Genomic DNA, 12808 nt, shown 5'->3' with positions numbered 1-12808 from the left:
AGGAACATTTGCTTCCCGGCGCCGACCAACCCTGCTTTCCTTCTCCTCCACCGCCGCCGTTTCCCAACCAGCGGACCACCCATCGCCGCTTCTACCGTCGGCGACGCTGCCCTAGCTGCACCGCCATCGCTGCCTTCCCTTGGTTGTATCTTCGGCCGTGCGATCTGTCGTCATCGCTGTTTCTGTGGTGCGATAGAAACAGAGCAGCCGCCGGTTGCCTCTACCGTCGCCGCTGTTTCTCGGCCACTTCAACGCCACCCCTCTCCTTCGTTGTCGAGCCACCACCGCTGCCAGCCACCGTGCGATGACCGCCGCATGCCTCCCAGCAGCCGATCCTCCTTGCTCTGCATCTTTTGTAACCGAAACAGGGCAATCACAGGCAACTCACATCTACTGCCTTTGTTTCCAGCCGCTGCTCCCCCGTGCGTCGACCGTCGCTCGCCTCCCAACCGCTGCTCCCCCTTGCTCTGCATCCGTGGTGACCGAAACAGGGCAGTTACCACCGTCGCAGTCGCGGGTCCCCTTGCTGCCGCAATCGCGGATCCCCTTGCTGCAGCGAACGCCGGTTGCCACCACCGTCGCCACTGCTGCCCAGCCAGTGACGACGCCGCTCGCCGCCCAGCCTGCCATGACCCTCGCTGCCTCCTTCTCCACCGCCGCCGCTGCGCTCCGGCCAGCAACGATTGCTGCTGCTAACCACCGCAGCCTTCTCCTCAACCGGTCGTGATTCTTCCGGCCAACTCCTTCTGTGGTGTGACAAAAACAGAGTACGCCGCAACACCCACGCAGCAACAAAAATAGTGGCATCCCCTACTGCCGCAGCCGCCAATTGTAACCACTATCGTCGCTCCTGGCCAACGACCAACCTCTCGTTCTATAGCAGCCGCCCTCCAACAGCGAACGCAGCAAGTATGTTGCCTTGTCTCAACCCCAGCAGCGCATGCAACACCGATTCCTCTTCTCAACCTCGGCCGCATCAACGCCGCCTCCCCCTTGCTTAGCATATTCTGTCACAACCACAGGTTGCCATCACCACAGGTTGCCATCACCGCAGCCTCAACCCGTTGCTCGGCGATCGCCTCTTGGGTCGCAATAGTTGCAGTCACATCAACGCAGTCGCCTTCCAACCCCGGGGCTCTCACCCCACGTAGCGATAGAAACAGGGCTGCTACTCTTCCTCCAACGCAGCGATTGCAACACTGCCCTTGGCATCCACCTCCTCGGCAACTTCGCATTGATAGTGTTGATGCCCTTGACCGACACCAAAAACAGGAGTTGAGATTACAAATTTGCAGTCTTACGCATTGGCCACTGATAACTCGGTGAAAGCACAAATGAAAGCATTGGAAATCAGAATTGAGAACCTATTGCAAGAAACACTTAATGATTTCAAAAAGAGCCTACTAGAGAGCCTCAGCAAATTTCAACAAAATTGGGGCTCAAGTTCTACATTGCACAGATCTGAAAATATAGGAAAAGGCCCCAAGATTATGACACAAATTACTCACACATGAAGATAGAATTTCTAAGATGGAAAGATGGAGATCTGACCAATTGGATCTCTAAGGCAGAAATATTTTTTTGTTTTCACATAACCCCGGAAGTATCCAAGGTAGAAGTGGCCTCAATCCAGCTCAAGGGAGATGCACTCCAGTGGTACGATTGGTATAAAACTTTCCACGGAGTTCCTTCGTGGGAGTAGTTCAAAGAGGACTTCTTGTTTGCTTTGGCCTATCCGAATATGAGAATATTGATTGGCAGCTCACCAAAATTTGTCAGACTTCTACAGTGTTAGAATATCATAGTAGGTTTGAAAGATTGTCAAATCAAGCTAGAGATTGGTCGGACCGACAACTTCTGGATACATTTATTGAAGGGCTTATTCCAGAGATCCGGTGTGAAGTTAAGGCTCGTCAACCCCGCACTATGATAGCTGCAATCTCATTTGCAAATCTATATGAGAAAAAAATTAGCAAGGAAAGATCAGCAAGAGGTTTGTACTATGATGAAAAATGGAAGTATGGAGCACCGATGTAAACAAGGACAACTTCTGATGATTGAACCAATTGGAGAGGAGCCGAAAGCTAAGAATGTGGACTCCGATCATGAAGGTATAAATTCTAATGAAGACGTTGAACCTACCGTACATACAATGCATACATTAGCCGACTACTCTAACCCGCAAACTATGGAAGTTGCCAAAACTCTATAGCATCAACCTATTATAGTTTTGATTGATACTGGTAGCACTAACAATTTTATGGACAGTGAGATTATTGACCAATTGGCCCACCACATTGAAGACTATGACAGATTCAAAGTAAAGATCGTTGATGGACGGATTTTCACTTGTGATAGCAAAGGTTCAAAGATAAAATTGATTATACAGGGCCAGAAGTTTCATGCAACGATTACTACACTGAAAGACCGACCTGTTGCTTACATTATCAAAAAGTGGAGACCATACTTACTTGATCAACGGGTTGTGATGCATTGCAGATAGTCTATGGGTAAAGTACTGAAAGAGAAGCTCCCTAAGATTGATGCTGCTCAACCTTGAGGACAAGGCTGATTTGAAGAGGGAGAAACTATTAGGACCCTTTTTCTGAGCTTTTGAATAATGTTTATTGAGTCTATTTAGTCCAGTTGTTTATTGAGTCGGCTTGGTTCAGTTAGAGTCAAGTAGAGGTTTATTTAATATTTATTTATTATTAGAGTTCAAGTCCTGATGGACTTTGGGTGGAACTCTATAAATAGGGATGTAACTGGTTCTTTTCAGTAATCTATGAAAAATATTATTCTGTCTTTTGACAAACCCTAGGAGGTCGATCCCCTCAAAGCGATCAAGGAGGCCGATCCCCTCGAAGTGATCATCCCCTTTCTCTTCTTCTTTTTTACGATAAGACTTTAGGGTCTTATCATTTGGTATCAGAGCGTCCCCATTTCTCACCTTTCTTCCACGATAAGACTTTAGGGTCTTATCATTTGGTATCAGAGCCTACGATAAGACTTTAGGGTCTTATCATAGGGGCGCAGCTTCTGGGCCGCAAGTACGAGCGCCATAGCAAGTCTCTCAGTTGGCGGGTATCGCTCCTCAAGCCCATTCAGGACAAGGCTAATGTAGTAGACTGGTAGTTGCTCACCGAGGGCTTCTTAGATCAGGACGGAGCTGACTGCGTGCTGGGAGGCAGCCAAGTAAATACTGAGTTTTTCCTCAAAAGAGACCGAGGCAAGGCGGGGGAGGTTGGCCAAGTGTTGTTTGACTTGTTTGAAAGCTTCTTCACACTGCGTCATCAATTGGAAGTCCTTCGGGTTCTTCAGCGCCCGGAAGAAGGGGAGGCAACGATCACCCGATCGGGATAGAAACCGGGACAAGGCAGAGAGCCTTCCGTTCAGTCGTTGCAAGTCCTTGATCGTTTGAGGGGTTTGCATATCGATGATCGCCTGGACCTTTTCCGGGTTGACGTCGATTCCTCTTTCATGTACGATGAATCCGAGGAACTTTCCCGAGTTGACGCCGAAAACACACTTTGCCGAGTTGAGTCGCAGACCATACCTCCGCAGCATGGCAAATGTTTCGGTCAAGTCGGTCAGGTGATCTGCCGCCGCACGGCTCTTCATGATCATGTCGTCAACATATACCTCGATGTTCCACCCGATTTATTGGGCAAACATCCTGTTCACGGCTCTCTGATAGGTAGCACCTGCATTCTTCAGCTCGAACGACATTACTTTGTAGAAATACACTCCTAGATCAGTGAGGAAGGTCGTGTGCTCTTGGTCCTCGGGCGCCATTTTGATTTGGTTGTAGCCGGAGAAGGCATCCATGAACGAAAGGCGGGCATGCTTGGCAGTTACGTCGACTAGCTGGTCGATCCTCGGGAGGGGATAGCAGTCCTTTATGCAAACACGATTAAGACTGGTGTAGTCAACACACATCCTCCAGCTCCCATTAGATTTCTTCACCAGAACTACATTAGATAGCCATCGCGGGTACTTGGCTTCCTCTATGAAGCCAACTGCCAAGAGTCCCTCCACCTCTTCGCGGACGGCATGTTGTCTGTCTAGAGCTTGGCATCGTGGTTTTTGCTTCACTAGCCGGGCATCGGGTGATATGTTTAGGTGATGTTGGGCAGTCTTTGGGTTGATGCCCGTCATGTCAGATGGCGACCAAGCGAAGACGTCGGCGTTCTCCTGCAAGAAGCCGACAAGCTGCTCCCGCTCTTGCTCGGGGTGTTCCGATCCGACTTTGATCGTCCGGTCCGGCCGATCTTTCATCAATGGTATGTCACAAGTGGGCGCCGTCGGCTCAGGATGTGGGGTCGGCTGCTTCGTCTCCCTTGGGTCCTCTAGGGATCGGTCAATCTTTGCCCTTTTGTGTAGTGAAACCGTCGTCAGGTAGCATTGTATGGACTCACGAGGGCTCCCCCAGACCTCCCCTGTCCCTGCATGGGTCGGGAACTTCACCGTCTGGTGGTAGGTGGAGACTACGGCTCTAATCTTGTTGAGGGTGGGGCGACCGAGGATGGCATTGCATGCCGTAGGGAGATCAACCACTAAGAAGGTGGACATCACCGTCTTTGTTCTGGGAGCTCCCAGAGTCAAGGGCAAGGTGACGGCTCCCAACGGTGAGATCGAGTCGCCGGTGAACCCTGTGAGCGCCGAGCAGATAGGCTCCAAGGGCACTTTGGCTAACCCAAGTTTCTGGAAAGCATCAAGGTAGAGCACATCGGCTGAGCTCCCCGTGTCGATCATGATTCTCCTCACCTGGGCGTTGGCGATTCGAGCCATTATCATGAGCGCATCATCATGCTCTGGTCGCTCAGCGCCCTCGGGAGGGAACGCGACCTCGGGGTCGCGTCGAGGAGCATCGGCCCTAGCGGAACGTGCGTATGCCTTCCTTCCGGACATACTGACCCCACCGGATGCTGAGCCGCCCATGATGATGTCGATGTGGCGCTCAACGGGGCCCTCCGGATGGGGCGAGGGTTCCCTATTCTATCAGACGTACCAACTGAGGTGTCCTCTGCGGACAAGCTCCTCGATTTGCGGCTTCAGCTCGCGACACTCCTTAGTATCATGCCTGCTTTACCGGTGAAAGCGGCAACACTTGGATTGGTCAGTGAGTTCCTACGGGTTCTTTATCAGGACGGGGGGCCTGAGCAGCCCTTTTTCCCTTATTTGTAGAAATATCTCCGTTCGGGATGCACCCAAAGAGGGCAACGGAGTCCTCAGCGTCGGCGGGTTAGGTCGGTCCACCTTGCACCTCAGCGCGGTGGACGGTTGTCCCCGAGCCGGCTCTGGCCTGGCTCGCTTGTGCTCCTCCCGCTTCCCGGCCATCCAGGCCTCGGCCGTGATGAACTGGTTCGCGCGTTGAAGCATCTCAGGCACCGCAGTGGGGGGTCGCTCCACGAGGGACCAGAAGAACCTGGAAGGACGCAGGCCTATCATAAACTCCTGCATCAATAGAGAAGGATGAGCGTCCAGTAACCCCCGGATCTATGTTGCAAAACGATTCACAAAATGGGAAAGGGGCTCGTCCTCCCTCTGGTTGAGTCCGAGGAGAAGTGCAACGGAAGGTTTTGGTCATGCATAGGCCAAGAAGTTGAGCTCGAAGTCCTTGACGAGCTGGTCGAAGGAAGCGATCGTTCTGGTCTTTAGGTCGTCGTACCACGCGTGGGCCGACCCTCTTAGAGTGGTGGGAAACGCTCTACACATCAGAGCATCAGAGGTTCCGTACAGCGCCATCTGAGCACGGAAAGTGACTACATGGTCCGCTGGGTCAGTGGAGCCGTTGTAAGCATCCAGGGAGGGGAGTCGAAAGTTTGGGGGGACTGTCTGATCCTGAATCTCGGGTGTAAACGGAGATCCCTGGTGTGCATCCTCTCTGAGCTCTCCCTTTGACCTGCGAACCTCCTTCTGCACCTCGTCGAGTCGCTGACTGACGGAGCGCAATTGGGCTCGCAGGGAATCCGTAGAATCTGAAGATAATGCCTCGGGTTCCGGGTGGCCCCTTGGGTTTGCTATCACTCGATCCCCGAGTGGGGCCGATGGGACCCGAGGCGAAGCGGGGAGCTCCCGAGGTGGCGTGCGAGCCTGAATGGGTGGCTCCTGTTGCCACAGTGGTTGGACAGCCTGCGGGTGCAACGGACGAGAAACAAGTGGAATAATGGATTGCACCATACCGGTCAGAGTTCGGACTTGATGGGTGAGGTCGTGAAAGGCCTCGGACGACACGGGCGACGGGTCGGTGGGGGCGCCGTCGGGCGGCGACAAGCCCGGGTCATTGAATATCCAGCAATAGCGCTCTGAGGTCGTGGCGGGGTGTTCGTCACGAAGATCTCCGCGTGGGGGATGTTCCCCCGAAGCCCCAATCGGGTGTGACCTCTCAGCCGCAGGCTCGTCTGAGCCAATCGGGTGATCTATCGACATTAGGCCCTCCTTCTAGCGGCCTTGATTGTGATCACAAAGACGCCATTGCTAAACATGGATTGGATGAGCTAATGCATATCACGGTTTGGTTCGGTTCCTTTTTATTGGAGATATAGCAATCGCTTTCTTGATTGTGAGCACAAATGACAATTATTCATCCAGACATCCAAATACATGCATCATTTGGTTTTATTTGTAGCTATTATTTATAGTTATAGACAACCAAACATATCAAGAACCCTTTTCCTGAACAAATATAACAAAGAAAAACTAGCTTATGCCTTTTTATAATTAAGCTAATCTGAAAATTCCTACTTTTATTTGTCCTTTTTGCCCTCATAATTTGTTTAGTGATTGCAATTATAGTCAATATAGCAATTAATCACCAACTAAATACGTAGTCTTAAAATAATTGCTGAGTATTTGTTTCTTTTGACTGTAATTTCAATCACTAGTTAGGATTTTTTTTAATTAGTAACAGTGTTAATTGGTTAAACCTAACATTTGAGACTTTTCTTGCATCAACTAAAGATTTAGTCTCTTTTTTTCCTAATTTTTTGTGTTTTAATATGATTATATACATATATATATGTATATATATATGTATATATATGTATATATATGTATATATATGTGTGTGTGTGTGTGTGTGAAGGGTGTGAGAAACTATGTACAGTCGATCTTCAATTCGTTTGTTCTTCGCAGCCATTGATGGATGATATATATAGGCAAGTGTAGGTTGCACTTCAAATCTTATATCAGGAAAGGAGAAAGTAAGAACAGTGGTCTGCATTTGACATTGGTAGAGGATATATTCCTGTAAATAAAAACGAGTTTCGATTAATAAGTCAACCATATTGATGTTCAATATTTCATACATATCATATTTTCTTGGATTAATCATTGTCAAATACTATTTTACTGGAAGCTATTGTTTTTCATCTAGGAATCTTATCGAGAATCCTATTCAATCTTAGTATTTCATATAGGTTGGCCACCAAATAGATGTTTGAGCTCTTGTTTCGTCTCGATAATTCGAATTGACATGGACATCATCGATATTTACTTACCCTACAGATGTGAGTTTCACATTTCAAATAGTATAAAGATAGAAGAAAGTTGCGGATCCATTCGAAGTACTTATCCATTTGCATCAATTGCTGAAGAATTGAGGATATTGTCATGGATTCTTCTGCTGGATTTTCAACGTTGTCACTCTCAAACTACTCTCTGATAAGGTGTATACATTTCAGCAGTGTCATTATCAGTCCGTCAACTTCATAACTCCTACAGAAAATTCTATGCAAAAAGAAGCCATGCTTTCGAGTCTTCTGATTTATGTCTCTCTCTTCTTGGAAGTATTAGAGAGAGGAACATATATTGCTTGTGAGACTAGTTAACGGTGAACACAGCTAGCCATCTGTTGCAGGTCTCTCTCTCTCTCTCTCTCTCTCTCTCTCTCTCTCTCTCTCCCTAACTTGGAAGCATTAGAGAGAAGGACATCGATGGTGAAAGCGTATTCGGTGGCGATGGGAAGTCAGTCCCACGGCTCGGATGAATACCTTGGAAGAGTAGCTAAGATACTAAAGTCTCCATAAATTAGCTAAACATGGCTAAAATCGACTTCCGGAATACATCTACAAGTTGTCATTACAATGGGCGATCCATTGTGACCTTTTCTTACTTAATTATTCAACCTTCAACGCAAGTAGTAGCAGAAGGAGTCATTACAATATTTGGTGGACAAAATCCTATGTTGATGTCATTACCATGTCTCCAAACAAGTTCTCAGATATCTATATAATAACTAAACACCACATTGTCTTTTCACACTTCATCATCCCGATAAAAAATTAAAATGAGATGAAATATTTATATAACAATCAAGTCCTAAATTTTAATATTTCTTTCCTTTAAAACGATTTCCTTATTTAGATTTCTTGACGTCCAAAAACATTATAAACCCAAAAAAATTGTTTTATCGACTCAAAGACATGACGAGGAAGGAGACAACGCCCTGAATGCTTTCCGTCCTTTTCCTTCACAAGAAAGAATCCCTCAACAGCTTCATCCCGTGAAGAAGGAACGACCAAATAGCTTGTCACAGCTACGTCACCTTCCACCTGGCGGACTACGCAAGCAATGGGTCCCCTTTGCCGCCGGTCCGATTCGATCGGTGGACGCGCGATTAGTCAGGAAATCCGCGGGTCGGCGGATCCGAACCGGTATCCAATTTTGACTTTCCAACTCGCCTCCCTTCGACAGTCCAGCGGGGCAACTGCTGTGGGCGTGCAGCCACGGCGGCGGTCCCTTTAGATGACTCAATTTTCCTACCGCTGAACCAATTTGTTCTTTGCTGTGGACCCCGCAGTTCCGGTGGTGAGTACAGATCGTAGTGACCGCCGAGCGCGGCGTATTCCCTGGAACTTACGTGCTACCTAATCCGGTCCGTTTTAAATCTCATCCCACGAGAGGCGGTTGTATCCAATCTCCCCCCTCACGCTAATCTCTCTGCCGCCCGCTCGCCTCGCTTTCCTTCTCTCCCAACCCAAATCCGACTCGGAGGCGCCGCCGCTCGAGATCCATCCCTTCGTCTCCCAAGGTACCAACGCTTTTCCCCCTTCTTCTCTTCGATCGCTGCCTTCGATTCCAACTCTTTTCGCTTCTTTTGTGCCTCTTATATGGGCAAAATCTTGGGAGATTTCGTTTCGGTTTTGGGTGCTATATTCTTGATTGCAGTCATGATCGATAATGAATCTTTTGTCTTGATTGATGAGAACAAATTTCTTTTCCCGTTTTGCATTTCTTTTTCTCTTTTCTACGGTATTTATGTTTGTTCTTGTTGAATAATCTCTGATATTTTGGGTCTGCTTCTCTTCTTTGTCGATAAAGATATGTTGTTTTAGGGTTCGATTTTGTGTCTTGGAATGAGCGCAGATTTGCCTTCTTTATGCCAAAAGTAAGGTCCAAAGAAACGTGGAGATCGTGCATAACAGTAGGCTGGGTGTTTACGGTTCTTGCAATGGTTCATCTGGCGTTGGTTTGATCTTTGACGGTGATCAGATTGATCTCATTTGCTGGGTGATTGTCACAGATAAAAGTGAGAATATATATATATATATATATATATATATATATATATATATATTATTTGGGCGTAAAAAAGGGGTTTACAGCAGTGGCTTCTTGTTTGAGTAAATGATCACTGTTGGTGAATCATATCTTGGAAGCCTTGGAAAATTATATAAGAGGGAGTTTAGGTGTGGTTGTTTTGGCTTTATCATAGTCAATGAACCTATATAAGATGTTCCTTCACTGTACTGTGTTAAAATATGTTTATTGTCTTCCTCTGTGAGTTGTCACTCTTTTCTGTGACCGCATCGTGACATCCGCAATCATTGTAGTTTCAACATGAACTTGGCCTTGAGTAGGGAATTATTATTGATATAAATGAAAAGGAGTTCTGCCTTTACACCATTGTCGCCTGGTTAAGAAAATTCCAGAGGAATTAATAGCTCCACCGATTTGAAATTATCCTCCGTACCTGAAGGCAACTTTTGCCTTAAAGCAAAGCAGTCAGGACTTTTATTTTACCCACATCAAATTCAGCATCATGATAGTCAATTTTTTTTGTTCAGTAAATTAGAATACTCAGTGCAGTCAATTGATAGACATTTGACCTACTGTATTTTCCTTTTGGGCGGCTCTCTGTCAGCCATAATTGATTGATTTGATAGTTTATTTTATTTAGAGCATCTGATGCATCGGCTGGTGCTTGCCTATGCAATAGCACAATCTGCCAATGAAAACAAGTTCTTAGAATATAGACATAATTACTACGTCCTACTTGGTGGCTTAATCTTGCTTTAGGATTGAAAGCAATTCGTAGAAGAATTATTCAACTTTGATAACTACTGATGTGACAACTCATTATATAATTAAAAATAGAACTGCTCAACCTAGAAATTGAATAGCCTATCTCAATTTTTAAAGAGTCCTTGATCATACAAATAGCCAAGATCTTATCTGAGCATACATGCTAAATTACAGGGTACGGACCCTTATGCTTCAAGATATCTTGATCTCTTTACAAGGGACAGGTATTTAATTGCATCAAACCTGGTGTACGTTCGTTCTTCACTCTCCATAGCTTAATTTAGTTGGTTGGCAATATTATAATTCTAAGGTTTCCTTGCTATTGATTTCTTCGTTTTATTGACCTGTGACATCTTGACATTGAATATTGGAAACTTGTGACATTTCCATCAGTTTCTGCAGTCATCTTCTGATTATAAAGTATTGTAATGTTTGGTTTAGTTATTATTTCAGATCATTAAATTGTTTATGTTGAATTTGTCATGATTAAAACTTGTAATTTTCATATGCTACGTGGGAACTTCCATTCACAGTGAATTTTCTTTGTTGTGAAGCGCTTCTCGACATTGTTTGCTAGTGTTAAAAACACGTTGATTGAAGGGAGAATGTCTGATAGGCATTTTACTTGTTATTTCAGATGGAGACGCAGAACTCCGAGTCAGCTCAAATTATTGAAGTAGACATGGATGTGCCTCCCGGGGTTTCTGGCCTAGGCGGGAACAAGATTTGCGGGGGTGCAGCTTGTGATTTTTCTGATATCAGAAGCAGTTCACATGATGCCAAAGAGCGATCTGCCTCGATGAGGAAACTTATGGTTGCTGTTATCCTTTGCGTCATATTCATGGGCGTCGAAGTGGCTGGAGGTGTTGCAGCAAACAGTCTTGCAATCTTAACTGATGCTGCTCATCTCCTCTCCGATGTTGCCGCTTTCGCTATCTCCTTATTCTCGCTCTGGGCATCTGGATGGGAGGCAACACCACAGCAATCATATGGCTTTTTCCGAATAGAGATTCTTGGAACATTGGTCTCTATTCAGATGATATGGCTTTTAGCTGGCATACTGGTTTATGAAGCTATTGACAGAATCATACATGACAACGGTGAGGTCCAAGGCAAACTGATGTTTGCTGTTGCAGCATTTGGCTTGTTGGTGAACATTATAATGGCTGCCGTGCTGGGTCATGAGCACGGCCATGGACACGGTGGACACAGTCACGGCCACACCAAGGCCGACCATGACCACTCTCAGCATGATGCTGACCACCGTCACAACCACTTACATGGCGCAGAGCATACTCGTTGTCATGGCATTTCTGTCACAACCCATCATCACCACCATCATCATCATACAGGTGAGGAGAAGATCCCACTTTTAGGAGACGTCGAACGTTCTCCAGCTGAGAATTCTGGTGTTAGGACGCAGCAGCGCAACATCAATGTCCACAGTGCTTATCTACATGTTCTTGGAGATTCAATCCAAAGCATCGGAGTCATGATTGGAGGGGCTCTCGTATGGTACAAACCCGAGTGGAAGATCATCGATCTGATTTGCACGCTCATCTTTTCCGTCGTCGTGCTGTTGACTACCATCAAGATGCTGAGGAACATCCTGGAGGTGCTCATGGAGAGCACCCCGCGAGAGATAGACGCTAGCAAGCTGGAGAAAGGTCTCTGCGAATTGGATGGCGTGGTTGCCATTCATGAGCTCCACATATGGGCGATCACGGTGGGGAAGGTCCTCCTTGCCTGCCATGTCACGATCACTCCAGACTCAGATGCCGATCATGTGCTCGATCTGGTGATAAGATACATCAGGAGGGAGTACAACATCAGTCATGTGACCATCCAGATAGAGCGACAGTAGGCTTCTTCGATGTGAGTTCAAATAATCACTGGTCATAACTCTTTAAGAATTCTGTGTACGACGATACCGTGGTCTCTTAGTCTTCTAATCTCCAGTTAGTTGTCAGCCTATGCATCTCAGTGCTTCAGCTGATCCTCGCATTGGCAAAGTGTGGAAGAAGAAGTTGATCGGCAATCACGTGAGATTTGATGAATTATGGCTGGTAGGATGGGTGGTGTTCAGCCTTGCATTCTTGTACCTTGTTGCTGATTCATGGATGCAGATTGTGGTAATTATCTGAGCTTTTTCTTTATTTATGTTTGGCTCCTCGCTAAAATCCTCATTTTTCTACATGGCTGAAATGTTTGGACCAGAGAGGGTTATGGATCTCGTCCAAATATAAAGGCACAAGCAGTTTGATCCTTGGCTGATCTTGCTAACAATTGACCGGCTAAGTGTCTTGGATCAACAAAATCTATAAGAACTTTGATCATAATTTCACGGATAAATATGAATATAGAGTATTTAATATAATATTTATATATATCTATATCTTTTGACTTTTTGATTATATTCTTCTCTGGAGGACCTGTGTAGGCTTGACATCCTTATTATGATTTATTTTTATGATTGTTTTAGTCTTATAAATATAAGTTG

At 46.2% G+C, this 12808-nt stretch overlaps 2 protein-coding genes across 4 annotated transcripts; one reads left to right on the top strand and one right to left on the bottom strand.

Annotated features, from left to right (window-relative positions):
• Nucleotides 1-3660: 3660 nt before the first annotated feature.
• LOC135680164 (uncharacterized) lies at nucleotides 3661-4941 on the bottom strand. Its single transcript, XM_065194151.1, has one exon. The coding sequence runs from the start codon at nucleotides 4939-4941 to the stop codon at nucleotides 3661-3663; it is 1281 nt and encodes a 426-aa protein (XP_065050223.1).
• Nucleotides 4942-8894: 3953 nt separating this feature from the next.
• On the top strand, nucleotides 8895-12468 carry LOC103991743 (metal tolerance protein 1). Of its 3 annotated transcripts, none has more exons than XM_009411283.3 (3): nucleotides 8895-9034; nucleotides 10946-12183; nucleotides 12279-12468. In XM_009411283.3, exon 2 carries the CDS (start codon nucleotides 10946-10948, stop codon nucleotides 12170-12172), a length of 1227 nt encoding a protein of 408 aa, XP_009409558.2. In that variant the 5' UTR covers nucleotides 8895-9034; the 3' UTR covers nucleotides 12173-12183; nucleotides 12279-12468. The 3 variants fall into 3 exon arrangements, with proteins under 3 accessions (XP_009409558.2, XP_009409559.2, XP_009409557.2); XM_009411284.3 differs by having other exon boundaries at nucleotides 12272-12468; XM_009411282.3 differs by having other exon boundaries at nucleotides 10946-12468.
• Nucleotides 12469-12808: the final 340 nt, after the last annotated feature.

Source organism: Musa acuminata, chromosome BXJ1-7 (assembly GCF_036884655.1).
Source record: "Musa acuminata AAA Group cultivar baxijiao chromosome BXJ1-7, Cavendish_Baxijiao_AAA, whole genome shotgun sequence".
Classification (NCBI taxonomy): domain Eukaryota; kingdom Viridiplantae; phylum Streptophyta; class Magnoliopsida; order Zingiberales; family Musaceae; genus Musa; species Musa acuminata.
The sequence above is the reverse complement of the archived record's forward strand: the minus strand, read 5'-3'. Positions and strand labels throughout refer to the sequence as shown.

Coding starts and splice junctions, on each gene's coding strand:
- LOC135680164 (XM_065194151.1), bottom strand. CDS start 4,941: ATGGGCGGCTCAGCATCCGGTGGGGTCAGTATGTCCGGAAGGAAGGCA.
- LOC103991743 (XM_009411283.3), top strand. CDS start 10,946: ATGGAGACGCAGAACTCCGAGTCAGCTCAAATTATTGAAGTAGACATG.